This window comes from Mus pahari, chromosome 1 (genome assembly GCF_900095145.1).
Source record: "Mus pahari chromosome 1, PAHARI_EIJ_v1.1, whole genome shotgun sequence".
In the NCBI taxonomy this organism is placed as follows: Eukaryota; Metazoa; Chordata; class Mammalia; order Rodentia; family Muridae; genus Mus; species Mus pahari.
In genome coordinates, this window is record NC_034590.1 from 103,209,482 (window position 1) to 103,232,077 (window position 22,596).

At 45.1% G+C, this 22,596-nt stretch overlaps 2 protein-coding genes across 6 annotated transcripts in view; one reads left to right on the top strand and one right to left on the bottom strand.

The window, feature by feature from the left end:
• The window catches only part of Dhx32 (DEAH-box helicase 32 (putative)), a 57,338-nt gene extending 35,696 nt beyond the window's left edge, over positions 1–21,642 (bottom strand). The window contains exons 1-2 of one of the 5 annotated variants that reach the window (XM_021193794.1): positions 21,441–21,642; positions 3,461–3,970 (exon numbers count right to left, since the gene is read on the bottom strand). In XM_021193794.1, coding sequence (XP_021049453.1) covers positions 3,461–3,763 — 303 coding nt within the window. In that variant the 5' untranslated portion in view covers positions 3,764–3,970; positions 21,441–21,642. The other 4 variants (XM_029535480.1, XM_029535478.1, XM_029535483.1 and 1 more) reach the window with 4 other exon arrangements.
• A 55-nt stretch (positions 21,643–21,697) lies between these two features.
• Fank1 (fibronectin type III and ankyrin repeat domains 1) overlaps positions 21,698–22,596 on the top strand; it is a 108,657-nt gene continuing 107,758 nt past the window's right edge. Inside the window, exon 1 of the mRNA XM_021193822.1 lies at positions 21,698–21,802. Coding sequence (XP_021049481.1) covers positions 21,790–21,802 — 13 coding nt within the window. The 5' untranslated portion in view covers positions 21,698–21,789. The remainder of the gene's footprint in view (positions 21,803–22,596) is intronic.

A 22,596-nucleotide genomic window follows, 5' to 3' on the forward strand; every position in this document is an offset into this window, starting at 1 on the left:
TAGGCTGGGACAGGGAATGTGTGGGAGGAGCCTGGAACATCGTGCTGTGAGAGTGGGTGAGGAGCAAGGGCGGGGCCTGCCACAGCAGGACAAACCGAGCAAGGAACGCATAAGGATAGTTAAAAATAACCCACACAGAACAAAAAAACCAATCACAAAAAAAAAAAAAAAAAAAAAAAAAAAAGATAACCCACAAAGAACAGAGTAAATAAATTACTAAAAAAGAAAGCTAAGCCAGGCGTTGTGACTCACACTTATAACCCCAGCATCTAGGAGGCTGAGGGGAGAGTTCAAGGTGAATGTGGGGTACAGGATAAGACCTAGTCTCAAAATAATTAAAAAAAAATTTTTTTAATAGTAAGGCTAAATACAATGGCACATGCTTTTAATCCCAGCATGTTGGAAGCAGGAGGATATCTGTGAGTACAAGGTCATCCTGGTCTACTTATCAAGTTCCAGGGCAGTCAGAACTACACAGAGAGACTCTGTCTCAAAATAAAATAAAATAAAATAAGAAACCAAGAGCTGACTCTTCAAGAATCTGAGACAGTCAACTTGAAGGCAGAATTAGAATACTGATCTCTGCCACCAGGCATTTCAGAATTAGGGGGCCATTGTCAAGCTGTCACCAGTGCAAGGTGACCATCCTAAAGGGGTGGATTTCAGTCTATGAAACCATGAGGGGAAACATGAGGTTTAGCACTGAGACCCAGGCAGGTGCCATCTCTCTAAATAGACACATTCAACATCAGCATCCCAGAGGAGGGCTGGCTGCCCCTCCTGACAGCAGGCTGAGCGAGCTCCAGTGCAGCCCTCCTGCCACAGGGACAGCCAGAACCCACCCAGGACACCAGGTCAGAACTCACTGTGCCCTGAAAATGCCAAGGTCATGAGGGACAGAGGAAACACTGTTTCAAACTAAAGGAGTTTTAAATGACAGAGAGATACAACATAATTCTGGATTCATTTTGGAGGATGATTTCAATGTTTTTATGATATCCCACCTAGAAAATATGAATGCCCGGAAGCCAGGAAAAAGCAAGACACCAGCATTACACTTCCTTTTTCTGATCCTTATTGTTATGCTGAGAAAAGGGCATCATGCCACCTTCTCCCTCCTCCCTCCTCCCCTTGACAGAGTTTGTTCTGTAACCCACGCTGGCCTGCAACTGCTCACCTTCCTGCCTTGGCCTTTCAAGTACTTCATTCTCAGTTTTCGTCAAGACATGGTCTCCCTACGTAGTTCTGGTTGTCCTGAACTCACTATGTATACCAGGCCTGACTCAACTGAGAGATCCACCTGCCTCTGCTTCATAGTGCAGGGATTAAAGGTGTGTGCTACCTTACCTCAGTTTAGTCTAAAAAGGATGGATATGGGCTAGAGAGATGGCTCAGGGTACAGACAGCTCGCTGCTCTTTCAGAGGGTCAGAGCTTGGATTCCAAACTCACACCGGGCAGCTCACAACCACCTATAATTTCTCTTTTGGCCTCTAAGGGCGGGTGTGCACACGTGTGACACACATACACACAAACATAAATAAAAATAAATAGCCAGGTGTAGTGGTGCACACCGTTAATCACAGCACTCAGGAGGCAGAGACAGTTGAATCTGTGAATTCAAGACTAAGATAGTTTACATAGTATGTTTGTGGCCAGCCAGTATTGCATAAAGAAACCCTGTCTCAAAAAACCACACCCCCCACACACACACCCCTTTAAACGTTTTGTAACAAAAACTAAATTTATCTTTTTAGTATGCTAGAAATCAAACCTAGGCCTCAGGCATTTTTGGAAAGTGCCCTGCTATGAGGCCATAGTCCTAGCTACTACATTCATCCTTTATAAACACATCCTTTAAAAATGTGTGTGTGAGGGGAAGAGAATGCTGAATTGAATTATCTTTGTGGAATCAGGAGACAGCTGTGGAAAACATCTGTACTGTTATTGAAATTTATCAATCTGAAATAAACACAAAAACAAGATCTAAAAAAGATAACTTTGAAAATAAAGTTTCATTTGTCCTCAGAAACAAGAAAAAAAATATCTACTTAGTTCTTATAATGAATTAAAGTAAACTGATATAAAAATAACTCATCAGAGAATACCACTGGCAGTTATAAACCAGATAGAAACCATCGGTGCCCAGCCCTCCTTCCTCCAAAGCACATTTAAGGGGGAGTTGGAAGAGGCAGGCTCAGGGTGAGTGTTCTTTTCAACCTACTCAGGAGACTATGCAACCAGAGCCAACACATTGTCAAAGGCTTCCAGACCACAGTTCTGTCATCTGAAAAACCTCTGGGCTCTTTTATCAGATGATCTCTGCGATCTAATTATTTCATTATAAGAATCTACAATGTAAAACACAGACCTCAGTTGGGTCAAAAGTTGAAGTTCAAACACAGCAAACTGGACAGGAAGTATTCAGTAAATATCTTTGGTGCTCAGGACCCACCCCACTACAATTATACTTGCAAAAAAAAACCACTACCTTCTGCCTAGTTCATAAATCCTCCTTGGTTCACATCAATACTGGAAAAATTTATATTCCTAAATTTATCTTTTTAGTATGCTAGAAATCGAACCTAGGCCTCAGGCATTTTTGGCAAGTGCTCTGTCATGAGGCCACAGTCCTAGCTACTACATTCATCCTTTAACAGACCTAATTCTTTCCTCGCTATGTAGTCCCAGACCAGGATAATATCAGCCCATTTTGTTATTTCTTACTGCAAGGCAAATAAGGATTTCTGCAGGGCATGGTGACACACACTCATAATCCCAGCACTGGCAGGTAGAAGCAGGAAGATCAGGCAGTCAAGGGCAGCCTGGGCTATAAGAGACTTTTTCTCCAAAATAAACAAATGAAGTACAAGAGGAAAATAAATTTCCTGTGCATTTGGTTTCGGAGCTTCATACAGAAGAACAGCCCTGCAGGAGAGATGGCTCAGCAGATAAGAGGATGCTCTTAGAGGCCTAGGTTTAGTTTGAGGCACCTACATGGTGGCTCTCAAATGTCCTCAACTCCAGTTCTAGGGGAGATGGCACCCTCTTCTGGTCTCCTTGTACACATGTACCAGATACACACTTGGTGCACAGACATACATGTAGGCCAAACACTCATACACATTAAAAAAAAAAAAAAAAAAACTTTAAAAAGGATGGAAAAAAGGGCAAGAACAGTCAGGTGTCTTGATTAACCCCACTGGCATGTAAACAACTATCAAGGGTAATTCTCTAAAACCTGTTGGGGAAATAACTCCTACTTCATCTTCTAAGACTTCATCTACAAATGAAATCACCTGAATTGTTATTCTAGGATAATCTAGGCAAACTCAACAGTTTCCCGTGTATAATAGACAAGGTTGATTAAAAGGTCCCGGGTTGCTAATGTTCTTTTTGTTTGGTTGCAACATTTCACACACACAAAACCTCAAGGCCACAGGCCATTCAGTGGCTCCTCACCTGAGAGCTCTTGCCACACTTGGAGTCTCCGGACACCACCACAACCTGATTTTGCAGCAGACTCTCCATGAAGGAGTACTTTTCTTTCCATATCGGAAGCTCTTCTCTCTCTTTCAAAAGTTTGTAATATCGCGATGAATACGGCAAGCCGTCAAAGGGGTTCAGCTCCAGATCCTCGCAGGCCAGGGCCCCCTCTTCGTCCCCATCACTGGAATCTAGGGACTCGGGGAAATAGCGTTTTTCTGGAGAGGCGTTCGGATGCTCCAGTTCCTCTTCATCCATTTCTTCCCGCAGTGAGCTCATGCTGGTCACATTCCACAGTCCAGTCTGTCAGCAGCCCATTGCAGAGAGGGTGTGAGGCCCGCTCACAAACTCAGCCAGGCTCCCAGGCCCAGTTCGGGAATTTCAGCAAATTAATTCTTCAAACCCGTGTCCCTCGTTGCTGGGTTACCCTCGGTGCTGGCTCACTTCAGCGCACTTGGTCTGTTACATGGCTTTCAATAAACCACGCTAAAAACAAACACACGGAAAGATGAGTGTAAAATCGAGTAACATACAAGAAGTTAAAAACAGAAACCCTAGACACGCTCAAAGCACTCAGCCTTTTCAATTACCTAGCTACAGTCTGTCCCGGCTGCGGCCTGCTTCCACCGGCTCGTACAGGAGCGAGCAGCTTTGGAAAATGATCCTCACTGAGCCTAGTGCTCCTTCCCTGACCTCTGTCCAGGCCTCTGCTCACAGAGGCTGTGAATGAAAAGCAACAGGGGGCCTGATCGGAATTGTGAGGCTAATCAGTCACGTGATCACCTAATCCCACGACAAAGAGCACGGACTTTATAAAGGGGAGAGCTGTGCCTGTCTGGAGAGTGGTCCCTAAACCCTGGTAAGTTTCCTATTACCCAGCATGCCTTGAGTGTAACAGCCCATTTAAGAAACCTGACATTCTACTTCTGCTCAAGCTGGCTTAGAAATGTCAGCCAGCTAAGTGAATGCATTCTTTTTTCCTATCTTTTGCTGAGATGGCCTTTGTTTCATTAAATCATAAGTCTCCAGTGTACTTTCTGAGATTCCTAGGTGTGACCCCCAACAAGTCAGGGCCAAAATAATAAAAGATAACTTTTAATCTAGACAAAGATAGCTTGCCTAGGGAAAGGTAAGATCTATACCAAGGACATATTCTTAACATGTCACGTGAGACATTTTTTTTTTCCTCTTCTATCTCTAATTACTAGAGATTAACAGGGGAAAATAAGCCAATTAGTGATGCTGGGGGAAAGTCCCTTCTCATATCAGCCAGGTGAAAACTTAAAACAAAATAAAACAAACAACATGGAAAACGCAAGTTAAAAAAAAAGAAGTCATAAAACAAGACTAACAGCAGTAACCTCCCACACACCCTTCACAGTACTGTGCCACCGGAAGCCTACAGGGTCAGCCTTCCACTGCTTCCTAGGCTGACCCTGATTAATAAGGAGGAAGAAAAGATCTGCCCGCTGGCCCAGTAGGTTCTGGGAAGCCAGTCATTCAAGAAGCATCTGTGGGCACCAGGCAGTACACACACACACACACACACACAGGGCAGAGGTACTCACGGGTTGGGGAACTGGACACTCACTTCCCAGCTCTTAGTAGGGTTCTGAAAAATGCATCCCATTTCCAAACTAAAATGGAATTACAATATTGCATAATGCAAATGTGGGATTACAGCGTAGACTCTCTTTCCTTCACAGCTCCTAGGGTGTGAGATGAGACTACCCAGACAGCAGCAGGAAACAGGGCAGCTTGAGACACCAGACCGGCAAACTCTGACTTCAGTAGGTCTAAGCTGCAGACCCAGCTAGGGAGCGAAGGTTCAGCCTCCAGCTCACATTTTCTTCTGTTCTAATCATAATCATGTCTCAGAGTTCACCCTTGTAGTCCTTGTAAGTTATGCTGCTATCATACTGCATCCCTGATTGCCTTAGGAACTACTTACCAATTTTACTTTTAAAAACAAGCATAAGGGACTGGAGCAATGGCTCAGCAGGTAAGAGCAGTAGCTATCTCCCAGAGGACCTGGGACTGATTTCTAGCACCCATGTGGCAGTTCACAACTATCCTTAACTCAAGATCCAGGGATTTTGATGCCCTCTCTGGCCCTCTTGGAAACTGCATTCATGTAGTACACAGACATACATGGAGACAAACACTCATGTATAATTATTTAGTTGAAAGAATAAATAAAAATAAAAGTAAAAGGCATAGTGCAGCTACCATGTTTACTGAATATGTTTCTGTTGATTTCTGGTATGCACTTGGGTGTAATCAGTACAGTTCCACAGAACTTGAGCTACATGCATGTGGCTGGTCCTGAAGGCTAATGACTACACCTTCATAGTTGTAGAGAGATGCAATGGTTTGGATAGTCAAAATTATCTACTGTTAGTCCTCTTAGTAGACACTCATCACCAACCACTGCATGGGACCTAACTTCCTACTCCTACTAAGCAAAGCTTGGAACGGACGGTCACTGTTGAGCAGACCACTGGCTTCCATGCAACCCAGAGCATGGAGCCTGAAGCAGGGATTCCCTGGCTCTCCGGCCCACCTAACTGACGTCCCCACTCATGTTTGGCAAATGGACTGATCTGACTCTCTTCTGTTCTTGGAATGTGGTACTCAGGACAACCTAACTCTGTTGCTCCTGGTTTGTCCCTCACACGTGGCTTTGAACCAACTCTTACTTGCTTGGAAGCTACAGCTGTCTTTGAACGTGACAAAAGGAATGGCTGTGCTAGCCCTCAGGGATAAACATGTCTTCTGAGCAGTGTTCTTTCTAGACACCTGGGGCTCACACCTTGTGCTCACACCACTTTACAGCTATGGTGGACTGGAAGATGGCCACTACGCTGAGAGAAAGGAGTCCAAGCTGTGACAAAGAGACACAGTGAAGTGATGCTGAGTCACTCCCATGGGGCTATCATCAAACACTCTGCTCTGGAGCTGGCTATCATTCTGGGATTCTCAGGCCACAGCAGTGGATAAACAGCAAAAGCCTCCAAGTTGAGAGTGCTAAGGAAGGCGCCCTAGGGCTACCAAGCATGCCTGAGCCCTAAGCACTACTCTCAGTAGCCTTCTCAATCCAAGGGATCTCAGAAGGTGATGCTGCCATGCTCCTGGGTGGGGAACCTTGCAGCCTTGACATAACATATACCCACAGTTTAACTTTTCTTAGCAACTCAGGGTCATTATCACTGTAAGCTACCACAGCAGAATGTTGTCCTCATATTTCCTTGAGTAGAGAAGAGCCAAAACCAGACGGTTGCCCTGGAGCTCCGCTTGCCTCAGTGATTCAGTACTCCTGCAACCTGTCATCAGTCACTCACCCAGGGAAGCTCTCCACCCTGCCTTAGAAATCAGACAGACAGGCTTGACTGAAAAATATTTGTAGAGCTTGAGTCCACAAAGGGCTTCAGTGTAAACTGGTGAGTTTGAGGAGTCAAGTGATTAAGTTCCCAGACTCTGGAGCAGTCAGAGTGACTTCTAGTGACTGTGGCTTGTGTGTCAGATATGGACATGGCTAAGACCCAAATGGAGGTTGAATTTGAGGCCCAGTGATGTTTGGACACATGGCTTCATTGAGCCTAAATCTGTACTAAGCTATGTGAATCTATTTTTCCCTAGCAGTAATTAAAAATGCACAAGTGGCCTATGCCCTACATTAGCAGAAGGAAAAGAGAATACAGAAGACAGGGTTATAGCTCAGTTGGCAAAGTGCTTTTCTAATACACACAAAGCCCTGAGTTCATGCCCCAGCACTGGAGAGGTGGAGGCAGGAGACTTAGAATTTCAAGGTCATCTTCAGCTACCTGGTGAACTTTAGGCCAACCTTCGATATATGATACTCAAAGGCAAAGAAGAAAGGAAAGGAGGGAGAGAAGGAGGGGGGAAGAGAGGGGCTGAGCAGGCAAATATGGTAGAGTATATGTCACTCAAATAAAATTTAGCTAAAATTGTTTCAGTATAGACATTTTACTATAAGAAATCTGAATCTAATAACAACAAAAAACAAAACAAAACAAAACAAAAAACAAAAAAAAAAAAAAAGAAAGAAATCTGCCAGGCGTGGTGGTGCACGCCTTTAATCCCAGCACTTGGGAGGCAGAGGCAGGCGGATTTCTGAGTTCGAGGCCAGCCTGGTCTACAGAGTGAGTTCCAGGACAGCCAGGGCTATACAGAGAAACCCTGTCTCGAAAAATCAAAAAAACAAACAAACAAATAAACAAAAAGAAGAAATCTGAATCTGAAAGACTTCTTTTCAAAGTGACCCCAGTATGCACCATAAACTGCAGTTTCTCTGGACTTTGAAGTGTATCTGTAACAACTTGCAGTTGGGTATCCACAAAAACAACATCATCATCAAAAACCAAACATTTGTATGTAACAGCTTATTAAGCAAGAATCAGAAGTTGAGAGCAAAAGCTATGTTTGGGTCATTTATATGTATGAGGTCTGCTCAGATAATTCTAGAAATGCAGTTCGCAGAAAAGCAAGGATGAAGTCTGAGAGCCAGGCCATTTGCTTTCTCCTAGGTCTACTTTGTTTCAACATACTGGCTCCTCATGTGTATTCCTGTGTTTGGGTCTTTTTGGACACAGTCCCTAGACCTCTGCCCTTCTCCTGGATAATGGGGTGCTGCTTTCCCCTTGCCTCCCACTTCTGTGCCCTTATGCCCTGCTTTCCTGTCTTCCAGTCATATGTGGTCAACCATCTTCTCCTTACCTGCCCCCTGGATACTGAATAAGCACTTCAAACTTTGTATGTCTGAACCACAGCTCCCAACATGACCTCAAAGTCATACATACACCTGGCTCCATCTCATTTAATTCCTTCAGTTGCTCGGACCAGAATATCTGAAGTTATCCTTGAATATGTCTCTCACGCCGATGGGTGAAAACTAGAGGCTTTATGTATATCACGTTAGCACTCCAACACTGATCTACACTGGCCCGTTGATTTTTTTTTTTTAATCTCAGATCCTCTGCTTGATCTTTCAAAAGATGTGGGCAGTGAGTAACTGTGCTTTTTCCCATTGAGCTCAATTGCTCCTATAAATAGTCCTTTTGACTTTAACTCACAAAGGGACAGTAGACACCAGCAGATTTGGGAAGTGGAGTAGTCTACAAAACACCTCAAAAGGTCTCACAGGTGCCTAATTCCTGAAAGCCATGAGCATCACCTTAGTACAGCATAAGGAAAAGGGGCCCTGCCACCGCCGTTGTAACCATGGACCTTGAGCTCACACTACCCCAGGCTAGCCTGGTGGGCTGTAGTCTGTGGGAGATAAGGAAAACTACAAAGACCTGAGACTACTGAAGCTGGAGGAAGTGTCTCCTAAACCCAGAAGCAATGGTGGTGCCCTAACAGGAGTGTTTGACAGACCTGGTGCCACTTTGCCTACCCCCCAACAGCTGTCTCACTCTTCCTCAGCCCAGGCTCCCTTACTGAGCCTCTGGCCCTGTTCTTGCTCTCCTGTGCTTCAATGTTCCTCAGATGGTCAATGTCTGACTCCCTTATTTGACAAAGGCTTGCCAAGTGTCGTCGGCTCAGGAAAGGATCCCCTGGCCTCCTTCTCTCCACTCCATGACACCTTTCACCATCTGTACTTCCCCTCCACCAGAAGGCAAGCTCCACGAAGCAGGCTCTGATTCTCTACTTTGCACACTGCATCTACAACAGGATCTGGCACATATGAGACATTCACCAATTGTCCATAGACTGGATGTACGATGTTAACACCACAGGGAGATTTTTATCAAGCTCCCCCACATAAAGTCAGTCCACGAGTCCTTAACAAATTCCCCAGATTTCTCAAATTCCCTTAGGCCATCATGCATGGGTTCTGCGACCCCCTGTACCTGCCCCCTGGCCCCTGCCTCCATTGCAGACTATCTTACATCCTTACTGTACAGCTGGGTTTTGCCACATCACTGTTCAGAGTTCCAGATCTTTTTTTTTTTTTTTTTTTTTTTGGTTTTTCAAGACAGGGTTTCTCTGTGTAGCCCTGGCTGTCCTGGAACTCACTCTGTAGACCAGGCTGGCCTCGAACTCTCGAACTCNCTCACTCTGTAGACCAGGCTGGCCTCGAACTCTCGAACTCAGAAATCCGCCTGCCTCTGCCTCCCGAGTGCTGGGATTAAAGGCGTGCGCCACCACGCCCAGCTTTCCAGATCTCTTAATACTGCTGAATAATGTCTAATCACCTCGTTAGGATGCTACCATGGTGACACTTTTTTCCTTTTTGACAATAGTGTGTTATATTCCCTTGCTTAGAAGAGGGGAGTGGGTAAGTGGGCAAATTCATAAACTCAATAGTGTGTACCTGCGCTTAGATTTCATCAGTCCAGTACCTACTGAGTTGGGTTGTCCTTGGTCCCTTCAGGAGTTACTGTTAGAAATGAGAGGGCTGCCCTGAGATTCAGAACCCAGCAGGCATTACACTTGCTCCAGCACCTCACAGGCCTCTGCGGCTGACAATGGAGAGGCCACAGCCTCACACACGGGGGAGTTACCCATCCACCCACTGTCTTCACTTAGACTACTGCTGGAGCTTTGCTAATCCCTAGGATCCTGAACCTGGAGTACAAACTAACTGAATAGAGGATCCATGTTGGGACCTTCAGGAACTTTATGTCTTTAAGACATCTGACACACTGTCCCACAGGCAGCACTCACAACCCAACCAGTCTTCTCATTCTCAGTGTCTGCATTTTCAGGTTTCCTCATTCATTCAGCCAACACTTGGCCTGCTGCACCTCTGCATGGTGGCCATGCTGGGACGGTGCGAATGGGCAGCGAATGGCTGGCTTCTTTCCCGGGCCTCCAGTCCAGCCAAGGCACAGGGGGTGTCAAAATGGAAATTCTTTGCCCATGAAACCCTCCATCTTATTGACAAGCAACTAAAAGAAGGAAAGCTGGCCCATGGCCCATGCAGGAGAGACAGGCAGATCTGGGCGCTGGGATTTCAACAATGAGAGGGAGCCAGAGCCCAAGTGGCCTGACACACTGCGGTACAAGGGCTTTTCACACACATATGGAATGGCTTGATGTTTCTTGGTCAACTTTAAATGTCCTCCGCCTTTCCTTACATTTTCCTCTTGACTTTGACAGTACACGAGTTTCCTCAACACTGTCTATCTTTCCCTCACCCGACTTTAGGTTTTTAAAGTTGCCCATGAGATCCAGCTCTGGAGAAACCAGGAAGGCACATGTAAGGTTAAGGCACATGCCACAACGCCTGCACACAGCAGGAGAAACCAGTAAACCAGTAAATTCATGTAACAACAAATCCCTAAGGGTTATTAGCAGCTAAGGAGCACCTCTCCTTTTTATTTTTTTATATTTATTTTATATTTATAGATGTTTGGCCTCCTGCACGTTTGTCCACCATGTGTATGCCTTGTGCTTTGCAGGAAGTTGGATCCCATAACTGGAATTACGTATGGCCGTGACCTGACACATGGATGCTGGGAATTGAACCTGAGTCCTCTGGAAGAGCAACAAATGTTCTTAACCACTGAACCACCTCTCCAGCCCCTGCTAAGGAACATTTCTTAACAAAAGCCTTTAACATTATTTTCAAGTAGGTCTGACAAATCAGTTGGTCTCAACATTGAGTTCACAGGACACATATAAAATATCTTACCTCTTTTAAGTTATTCTTTTACATGATGTCCAACTTTATATGTAGCCAATTTGCAAAATGTACTCATTTTTGTAAAAGCTCTCCAGGATTTTGATCTCTCTGATGTTCCCTCAAGATCTACACTGATGTGTAGATCTTGAGGGAACTGGCTGTCCTGGAACTCACTCTGTAGACCAGGCTGGCCTCGAACTCAGAAATCCGCCTGCCTCTGCCTCCCAAGTGCTGGGATTAAAGGCGTGCGCCACCACGCCCGACCAGCCAATGCTCTTAACCACTGTGCCATTTCTCCAACACCCCAGAATTCACTTTTAAAATTATTCTTTGGCATATGTATAGTATCACCATTTATTAAAGGCAAAATTGTGTACTAATGAGATGAATTTATTTTTGCACAAAGAATAAAACCTTGGCTGGATATACTGCTGGAAAGGAAGCCTCTTCGGTGTTTTTTTAAGGTTAACTGACATTTTAATTTTAGAATCATTAATTGCTGAGAATGTCAGTCTCTGTACAAATTCATAACATAAGTGGCAGAAGTGCATTCAAGGAGACTTCAATATTAGAAAATTCTGTCCTAGGCCGAATTTTATATAATTCTCCCCCTGAAATTTAAGTGAGCAATACAAACAGCACTTTTTAAAACCAGGGATTCTGACATACCAGAATCCAAAAGATACGGTAATTTGATGCACACTAAGGAAAGATGGTACAAAGTAATCACTCTTTGTTCTCTGTAACTAAACCACTGTTTTCATAATAGCGGAAATCTCTCGATGCACAATAAGAACACTAAAAATCAGGTACTGTGGAGCTGGCTCAGTTGATAAAGAACCTGTTGCTCATGCATGAGGACATGGGTTCGATCCTTAGCATCCACGAAAAGCTGAGTGTGGAGGTGCATATCTGTAATCTCACTGGGGAAGAGGGGCAGAGACAGGAGGATCCTACAAGTTTGCTGGCCAGTTTGGGCCAAGGTGGTGAGCCCCAGGTGCAACTAGAAATCCTGTCCCCAAATATAAGGGTAACTCACCAGGGAAAACACTTGACAATGACCTCTGGTCTCTCCAGTCACATGCCCATGTGCACAGACACCTCTACACATACATACACCACAAAAAAACACCAGACAGAGCACCTGCCATCGTAGCACACAATGGTTTGGAATCTGAGCCCTAGTGTTTCAGGCAGAGCTTGTTGGCACTGGATTTTCTGCTGGCACAAAACAAAGTGTATATGTTGTATGCTCAGGACCAAGACTGCCACGAAGCTGCACAATACAACAAAGAAAAGCAATGCCAGAAACACCTAGATTCATTTCCAGTTAGATTTTTAATTAATCTGGGGTTGCTGTGTGTCCAGAAACCCTCTACTTTGCTACATTTTTCATGACTCCCACTTTCAGTTACAAGAAGATGGGTTCTTCTTTTTTTTTTTTTTTTTTAAGATTTATTTATTTATTTTATGTATATGAGTACACTGTAGTTGTCTTCAGACACACCAGAAGAGGGCAACGGATCCCATTACAGATGGTTGTGAGCCACCATGTGGTTGCTGGGAATTGAACTCAGAACCTCTGGAAGTGCAGTCAGTGCCCTTAACCATGAGCCATCTCTCCAGCCCAAGAAGATGGGTTCTTAATAATAATCTTTAAAAGTTATTTTCTCATTCAGATGTTGCATATTTCTATAAGATTCAAATGCTGTTTTAAAAACAGGACCGGTGACCTCTGTGATGCCACATGATGCTGGAGGAGTAACAAGTGCTCTCTTCTCATGGAAGCAGGAGCCCCTGTGACCAGGCTATAAAACCCCTACAAACACTGTGTGCTCAAAACGTGCCACCTCCCACACTTACCCATTTCCCTCTTGCTCTAGCTTAGAGGTAGTTCCAGAGTTATCTTTGCAACTCCTAGAAAATAGATACAGGGTGTGCGTGGGCTGTGTGATCAGCAAGGATTTGCTGAAGCGACAAGCAATATACTTACAACTCACCAAAGAGAAGTAATGAAGACTGCAAATGAGTGCTAGTGGCTTTCAGGATAAAAGGCCATCTGTTTTTTTTTTTTTTTTTTTTTTTTGAGCATGTGATTGTGGGTCCAAAATTCCATGGCAATTTTATGCAAAGTGCTGATGTATGGCAAGCTAAGAAGCTGGTACCAGAGTGTAAAATGAACTCACTGCCTCTCCACTGTAACCTTGACAGAAGGGCTGGATGGAGCCAACACCTGTCTGCAGACCACAGTTGGAGAGCATGGGTCCACACACTCCTGAAGATGGACTAACAATGATGATGATGATAATTCTGCTGATTAGCGCTCACAGCACGCTTACTTTATGCCAGATGCTGATAAGCACTTAAGCACTTTATATGGATTATTTCCTTTAAACCCTTAAGAACCCCATGAGGATTTACTTTATTAGCCCCATTTTTTTCAAATGAGGAAATGTAAGCCTTCAGAGGCTTGGTTAATTTATCTAGCTTTTAGCATCTTGGCCGTGATACAGCAGGTGTTTGAAGTGAGGCAGTCTGGCCCCAGCTTGATCTGGGATAAGTGTATGGTGCCTGCTGAGTCATACAAGCACTCCATGTTCCAAGTTCTTTAATGAACAGGAGGTTGGCTGGGTGCAGTGGCCCATGCCCTGACTTCCAGCACCCAGGAGGCAGAGGCAGGCAGATCTTTGTGAGTCTGAGGCCAGCCTGGTCTAGGAGAACCAGAACTACACAGTGAGATCCTGTTTCAAAAGATAAAAGAAAATAGGTTTCTATGGTATCAGTACAGGTGAAAGAAATACTTGACCCCATGGGAGGTGTTCAGATGGTGTTTAAATGGGGGTGGGGAAAGATACTTTGGCCAAGCCTGATTACCTGAGAACAGAATGCTGGAAGCTGTCCTCTGACCTCTACAAATGCATGCTGTGTTATGATGCATTACATACATACATACATACATACATACATACATATGTACACAAATATACACATATAATTAGTGTAAATAAAATGATGTTTTTGAAGTAAAACGGGTACAGGCCTGTTTTCGAGTCTTGCTTATGTATTTGAAAGTATGATTCTAACTGCCCTGTGGTGCTACATGTCAAATGCTTAGCATATGTACTTTCTCAGCTATGGAGTGATTCCGGTGACACAATGGGGTCATGTTCCTGAAGTACTCAGAAAGCTCCTGCAACCCCAGTGGGCCCACGTCTGAGGCAAGACCAGAAATTCAAGACAGGGCTGGGCTGCACAGCAAGACTCAGTCTTTCTCTGCCTATGTTGTCACAGGCCCAGCCTTCTCCAACATATATCACATTTGTTTTCCAGTAGTCGTTAAAAATATCTCTAGAAAAGATGACGTCAAAATTCAAAATTTATTTTTAAAATCTTATTTCTAGACTTCAAAACATTGACATTGAGTTTAAGTAAATGAATCATCTTTAGGACTAGAGAGATGGCTCAGCAGTTAAGAGCACTGGCTGGGGCTGGTGAGATGGCTCAGTGGGTAAGAGCACCCAACTGCTCTTCCAAAGGTCTGGAGTTCAAATCCCAGCAACCAGATGGTGGCTCATAACCATCCCTAACAAGATCTGACACCCTCTTCTGGAGTGTCTGAAGACAGCTACTTACATATAATAAATAAATAAATCTTAAAAAAAAAAAAAAAAAGAGCACTGGCTGTTCTTCCAGAGGACCTGGGTTCAGTATCCCAGCACATATATGAATGCTCCCCACCATCTGAAACACTTCTTCCAGGGGAATCCAACATTCTCCTCCGGCATTAGACACATGAGTGACCCAGACACACACACACAGGTAGACCATCCATTAAAAATAAAATTTAAAAATTTTACCTCTGACCTCTACAAATGCATGCTGTGTTATGATGCATTCTAGGCAATTTTCCCAAAGCAGGTGAAAAATTCATCTGCTTTGGGAAAATTGCCTAGAAAGCCAGTCTTAACTGGGCATTGCTCTGTATCAAATGCAGCTTGAATAATCAATTACACAGTGAATAAAAAATTTTACATTATGTATTTATTTTGTATGGGGGCCATGAGGGTACTGATGTGGATATCAAGAGTCAGCTCTCTCTACCATGTGGATTCTTGGGATTGGTCTCAGTTTCATAGGCTTAGTGGCAACACCTTTACCCACTAAGTAGTCCTCAACCTGTTGCAATTCCTTTGGAGGTCAAATAACCCTTTTAAAGGGGTCCCCTAAGACCATCAGAAAACACAGATGTTTACATTAGGATTCAGAACAGTAGCAAAATACAGTTATGAGATAGCAACAAAAATAATCTTATGGCTGGGGGTCACCAGAATATGAGGAACAAAGAGTCTCAGCATCAGGAAGGCCGAGAACCAAACACCAATGCACTAAGCCATCTAGCTGGTCCTACAGGGAATGTTTAAAAACCATACATTATACTTTAAATTCTTTTGGATTTAGACTTTTTATTGACATGTTTGTTTGTTTGTTTGTTGAGACAGGTCTTTCTACATAATCCTGTCTAGCCTAGAACTTGATACATTAGCCTCAAACTCACAGAGATCTCCTGCCTCTGCCTCCCAAGTGCTAGGATTAAAGGCTGTGCCACAGTACATGGCCAGAAAGACTTCTTAATATTTATACATGGAACGCCTCACAGTGAAGTGTGAAAATAAAGGGTTTGGCTACAAATTCTCACCACCAGACTGCTAGGTGCTTTTCAATATTATTTTTAAGTTAATTTCAGTTGTGTAATACTTTAAGGGCTCCTTAAAGCAGGGTTAGCACAGCACACTAACAGAATGCTAGTGTGGCTTACTTCTGAATGAACAGGTAGGATTCTGTTCAATACAGCTGAGATCTCGCCAAGAAATATGACATTTTTATTTTACCTCTGAAATCTGCAAAATAAACTTTTAGCCATCTTATTAACCTTTTTTTTTTTTTTTTTTTTTTTTTTTTTTTTTTGGTTTTTCGAGACAGGGTTTCTCTGGATAGCTCTGGCTGTCCTGGAACTCACTTTGTAGACCAGGCTGGCCTTGAACTCAGAAATCCGCCTGCCTCTGCTTGAATAATCTGCCTTGTTATTAAACTTTTTAAAAGTCATTTGTTTACTTATTTGGAAAGATGAGCTTTACTATGTAGCCCAGGCTACCCTTTCCCTCCTGCCCTAAGCACCCGAGTGCAGTGACTACAACCATTCACCACCATGCTCTGCTATAAACAGCCAAGTGCCACACCCTAGTCCCCACTCGAGGCATCATTAGACAAACTTCTGACGTTACCTTTTCATGAATTACTGTTCTAAATGGAGACCTTGAGCCCTACAAATACTAAGCAGCTTTCTTTTCTTGTTGACAATGTGTATTCATTCTGCATTCACTTTAAGAATGACCAGGAGCTGGTGGAGGGTGGAGCAGGGGTGGGGTTGGTAAGAGGATTAATAGAGTAGGATGGGAAGGCACAGTCATTTGAGGGAATGACCAGACCCGCACTCCTGGGCTCTTCTCACAGTCCCAGCTTACTCCCTGGCTTGTCCTTTCCTTCCTCTGTTAGTGCTCTCCTACCACCATCCCACTCCATTGTAAAATATATGTGCCCCAGACTCCTGAATCCCTTTTTCTCACTAAAGTTCCTATGGAGAAAATGGTCCCAAACACTTGGTACAGTTTCCTGGCTTCCATAGACTTCTTTTAGTGGTTGCAGACCCACATGTCTGTCTATTGCTTATAGGAAACACAACAGGCATGCACTCATATTTCAACCTGAGCGTAGTACACAGTCCGTTCATCAAATTCTTTACAAAGCTTGCTCCCTTCTTTTGGGTTCTAGACTTCAACAAATAGTAGGAGAGCCCACCTTCCCCTCATGTTAGACATGAGAGGTGGCCTGGTTTCTCCTTCACCAAGACCTCTGAGTTCTGCTCCCTCTGGTGGCTCCCTCCTCCCCTATGACACCAGTGGCTCCCTCCTGTGACACTGGCTCCACAATCATCAGCACCTACTCTTTGTGACCTTGTCTTCATACCTTAAACAAAACCAAAAGCCCCTCCCATTTTGTTTTTCTGTCTCTAATTTTGACTTTCCACTAATTTTTGATCCTTTCCAAATGGAAAATGACCCAAACTTTTATTCCCTTTAAAGAAAGACTCAGTCCCTAGGCTCTCTGTAATCTCGTCCTAGCACCTTTAGCTTCAAGTCCATCTCTTCTATGTATGCGTCTGTACATATTCAGCCAGCATCAATTACTGCCCACACTTGCTTTCTGTTGCCTTTTGTCCACTGCCCAAGTAATCCTTTGACAGGGAAGCCCTCTTGCCCTCACACCCACCCATCACCAAGGGCATTTCCTAGACTCTATTTATGAGACAAGGATACTGGGGTCACACATTAGGGTACACACTAATGTACCCTATATTAGGGTAGCACACTGTTACTGTTCAGTAAGTGTTTGCCCTACGCCAACATTTCCCTTTCCACTTAAAACTCCACAACTAATGGGTGTTTTGAAACATGGAAGGTATTAGTATCCATATCTACTAACACATTATTACTTGAAACTGGGTCTTGTAGCCTAGGCTAGCCTTGAACTCACTATGTCACCAAGAATGGTTTTCTTTTTTCTTTCTTTCTTTCTTTCTTTCTTTCTTTCTTTCTTTCTTTCTTTTTTTTTGTTTTTTGTTTTTTGTTTTTTGTTTTTCGAGACAGGGCTTCGCTGTGTAGCCCTGGCTGTCCTGGAACCCACTCTGTAGACCAGGCTGGCCTCAAACTCAGAAATCCGCCTGCTTCTGCCTCCCAAGTGCTGGGATTAAAGGTGTGCGCGCTGCCACCACTCGGCTGGCTCAAGAATGGTTTTCAGGGGCTGGTGAGATGGCTCAGTGGGTAAGAGCACCCGACTGCTCTTCTGAAGGTCCGGAGTTCAAATCCCAGCAACCACATGGTGGCTCACAACCACCCGTAACAAGATCTGATGCCCTCTTCTAGAATGTCTGAAGACAGCTACAGTGTACTTACATATAATAAATAAATAAATCTTTAAAAAAAAAGAATGGTTTTCAATTGCTAATCTTCTTCTTCTACCTCACCAGTGCTGGGGTTACCATGGTGGGACACTGAATTCAGTTTATACTTGCTGGGAACTGAACCTAGGGCTTAGTATAGGCTAAGTAGTCTACCAACTGAATTATCCTCCAGTCCCTACAATAACACATAATTTATTGTGATTCTCACTAAACTATAAATGAGCCAACAGAGGCTGGCTTTCCCAAAGAGGTGTGCCGAGAAAAAAAGACTAACAAAAAGACTGGAAGCTATCCTCTCTGTTACCATCCCATCCAAGCCAAAGCCCACCCCTTACTAAAGGGATGGGTTTATATAACAGGAAACAAAAGCTTGATCAGAGGCTCAAGATCCAAAAACAAAACGAGAGATGATTATTACAAGGAAAGTGTAGATTTAGCTAAGTGCTCCACTGTAGAGTCCCTCTAGTGGGAGAGTTCTTTGAATGGGCATGAGGCTTCCCCTAGAAGATGTGCTGGGGAGGGAGGAGAAACAGCCAGATACTGCAGCCCCATTACACCTCACCACTGATGGGGAAAAGAGCAGAGGCAGGTGTTCAGGGAGCCCAGTGGTTTGAGTCTAGTTTGAAACAGGTTTGGGGGAAAAAGCAGATATGGAAACAAGGCTGTATCCTACCTTTGACTGAGCCTCTTAATGAATTCAGAAAGTAGCAGAGAGTTAAAACCCAAAACTCCTCAAAGCAAAGTGGTTCTCCCAGTTATGATAGTGGGGGCAGGAGACAGAACCCACATGCTCAAGTGATGTAATCCTGGCTGCCCTATTTGTGCTAAATAAAGCTAACCTCTGAGTTGTCTTTAGTTTTCATTCTGGGAGTGGCCAGAGATCTAAGAAAAAGAAAGGTTGCACTTTTTAAGTCTTCCTGGCCACCTTGTTATTCCCTGCTAAGGCTGCTTTCTTTGGTTTGCTACCTGGATTTCACAGCTCTGTGCACAAAGAAACTTGGAAACTTAAAAACAAAGAAAAAGCCCCCACAGAGTGCCTCTTTGATTTTCCTTTGGCCACCAATAACATTCTGAACATGACAGCCAAAGGAAATGGACGTAAGAGCAGAAAGAACCCAAAGTGACAATAAAATCTTTATCCTTCATCTCCAAACCCTAGCCCAGTAACAGTGCTCTGGCCACGAGCATCTTCTCTCAGGATAAAACACATCCCTACACGGAAGTTCCCATTCACTGAGGAAGTACACTGTGCTAGGTGCTAGAGGGGAAATGTGTGATGAACACCGTCTCTCCCTTGGACATTTTAGTGCCTTCCCCTCTCACTCCTCCCCCTAGTCAGTTGTTTCTTTCAAAGGCTCCACATCCCCTGAAGAGCTTGGCTTCACAGGTAACTGCTTTTATGCACTGAGACTTCCTCAACACCCACTTCTAGGATTAGGTCTCTTCTAAAGCATTACAAGGTTACTCGGTCAGCAATTTCTATTTCCACATTTTCCACACACAATTGCCACATTTAGTCTTTATTACCTCAGCATGGAGATCTCCACTCTTATTTAAGAAGGGGGAAAAAAAAGGACCCCATCCCTCAATATCTAGGCTACTGGTTTTCTGACATTTTAACTTTCTCTCTTGTGTGTATGTGTGTGTGTGTGTGTGTGTGTGTGTGTGTGTGTTGGCAGGTTTGTGACATTTGCTGTCCCATTATAACCATGTCTTCCTGCATGGGAAAGCGTCATTGTGATTTTGCTTCCGAGAATCAGTGTTTGGGAAATACTGTGTACAGAGCACCCAGAATCTTACTCTGTCTCCTCCGTCCTCTAAGTTACAGGAACCTGAATTTCTCTGTTTGATACTTTAGCCGAGGAAGTTTGAGTTCTGCATAAATCACAGTTCTTGTCCACACCCATTTGTAAGCCTCCTAGCTTTTGACAATTCACCCTCATAGAGAGGGAAGCCTAATTTGGCAGAATATAATAAATGTCCATTTCCATCACAGAATAGATGCTTCTTGGATTCAACTAAGCTTTGAATGACTCCCTGGGGAAAGTAATTCTCCCCTGAGTCCTTGACAGCCACAAGGTAGAAATCTCTCTACTGGCAGGGATGAGTAATCACTTATATGACCCCAATAGGGCTGGATGGGCCTTCCAGTTTTCTCTAGTCCTGTCTGCGGCAGCAGTAGGGGTTGATGGAAGGCCTTTAATCTCCAGAGCTGACCAGGAAATCAATCCTACAATTTCCCCTGTTCCTCTGCGCTTTCTCATTCCCTTCCTTATCTCTTCTCCATTTTTCTTCCTTCCTTCCCCTTTCCCCCCTTCTCTCCTTAACCCATGACACTCTTTGAGGTGGTTTGAAAATTCTACAACATACCAGATAAAAACTCCTAGTGGTTTTTTTTTCCCCACTTCACGCCTTTCTTAAAGGAAAACCTGGATTAGGGTCTTTGAAACCAGTATCCTACACAATTTGGCTGACTCAGTGACTCCTCCTCTCCCCTGCAAAAAATCAACAGGAAAAAGGAGTACTGTAACACATACACACACCAAACTAAACACAAGGGGCCCACAGCCTGAAATATGATAGGTGACAGTGGGGATGACAGACAGAGCAGAACTAGGCTCGGTGGAAGTGCCCAGAGTTTCAGGAGACAGCCTTGGCCTACTATAGAGGCAGGAGCAGCTTTCGCACCCTCACCTAGGCAAACGGATTCGAACACCCTTCTCTGAAACATGTGGTGCAAAGGACGAGTCCTCCAGGAGGAGCTGAGGGCACCCAAACCCGGAGTCTTAGGGTCATCCTAGCCTTGACCTGGGACAACATCCCGGAACCCATCCTGGAAAAGAGCTGCCACGCGCAGAGGCCGAGTCCGGACCATGACTTGGGGCAACATCCTGAAGCAATAGCCCTTCACCCTGGAGAAAGGATACTGGCAGGCAAAAGCTGGGTCCTCCAGCAGGAACAGGGTCTACCCCGACTCTCACCCGGGCATCTCCGGGGTCATCAGGACCCTGACCTGGGCGGACGCCAGATGCAGGGGTAACCCTGACTCTAGTTGGGGTTCCGGCGGTGCAATGACCGAGTCCTCCGGCTGGAGCAGGGTCTGTTCTCTCACTTGCGCGTCTCGGGTCATCCTAGACGTAACCCACCAGGGTCCAGAAGATCTCAGGCCGGAGCTCCGGTTCTCCTTCCGGAGCTGGGGGCGCCCTCCCCGTCAGCTGTGCCTGGTCGGGCGGGGCCGCAACAGGTGCGCGGCCTCCCTGCTCCCCCGCCGCCTGCCCTGCCGTTACCTGCAGCGGCGGCCGCCGAGGCCTCTCAGAGCCTGGGCGGGAGCTTCCCGAGCCCGGCCGACGTTCGCGTGGTCCCTAGAGGAGCTGACAGCGCGTTCCCGAGCTCGGGGCGCGGCTCTGCTGAAAGCACCGCGCTCCCGGGTCCCGACCCCCCTGCGCCACTCCCGCCCGTGCGCCGCTCTGCGTTTTCACGTCACTTTTTGGTCCCTCCCTCTCGCCGTCCGCCGGGCCCCGCCCGCCCGCCCGTCCCCGGTTGTCAGGGCAACACGAGCGACGCCAGCCGAGGACAGGCGTTAGGAGGGCGGCGCCGCCAGGGCTGGGCCCGAGGGCTCCCGGGGAGCAGCTGACCATGGAGCTCCACAGTAAGCGGCGGGCTAGGGCCTGGGGTGCGAGCAGAGGCCGAGCCAGCCGGGCCAGGTCTCGAACCTGCGGCTAGATGATACGCAGATTCCACAGAGCACTGCTGATGCCCCCACTAGCAGTGGGCTCACGAATGGTTAATAGCGCTTCCAGTGTCTTAGTGAACCTGCAAGGAGCCTGTGCCTTGAATTTGTGTGTTCTTGTCTCTCTTCGACCTTACCCCTAAAGTCTGTGGTACATATATATTCATGTGCTTCCGCCCAGCATAAGATACATAACAAAAGTTTCTCGTTCCTGTTTGTCTTTTAAATTTCTCTGTTCTTTGTTGCTTGGCTATTCGAGAGGATACCTGTGTGCACGTTTGTGTGGAGTCCAGAGGGCACACTCTGGTGTCATTTCTTGCCATCCACCTTGGTTTTTAAATTTTATTTTAATTTAATGTGTACAGGTGTTTTGCCTGCATGTATATGTCTCTGCACCACTCACGTGCCTTGTTCCTCTACAGAGTCCAGAAGAGAGAATCAAATCCCTTTGAACTATACTTATAGCAGGTTGTGAGTAGGCATGTGGGTGCTGGGTCCTTTGGAAGAGCAGTCAGTGTTCATGATACTTGAACTACATCTTCAGGCTCCCGCCATGGTTTTCAAGACAGGGTGTCCCACTGACCTAGAGCTCTAGTGAACTAGGCTAGGCAAACCCCCTAGCAGAACACCAGAGTCTTCCACCACACTTGATGTTTTATGTAGGTTCTGGGCATCAAACTTGGCTCTCTTGCTTTCTTTTCTTTTTTTTTTTT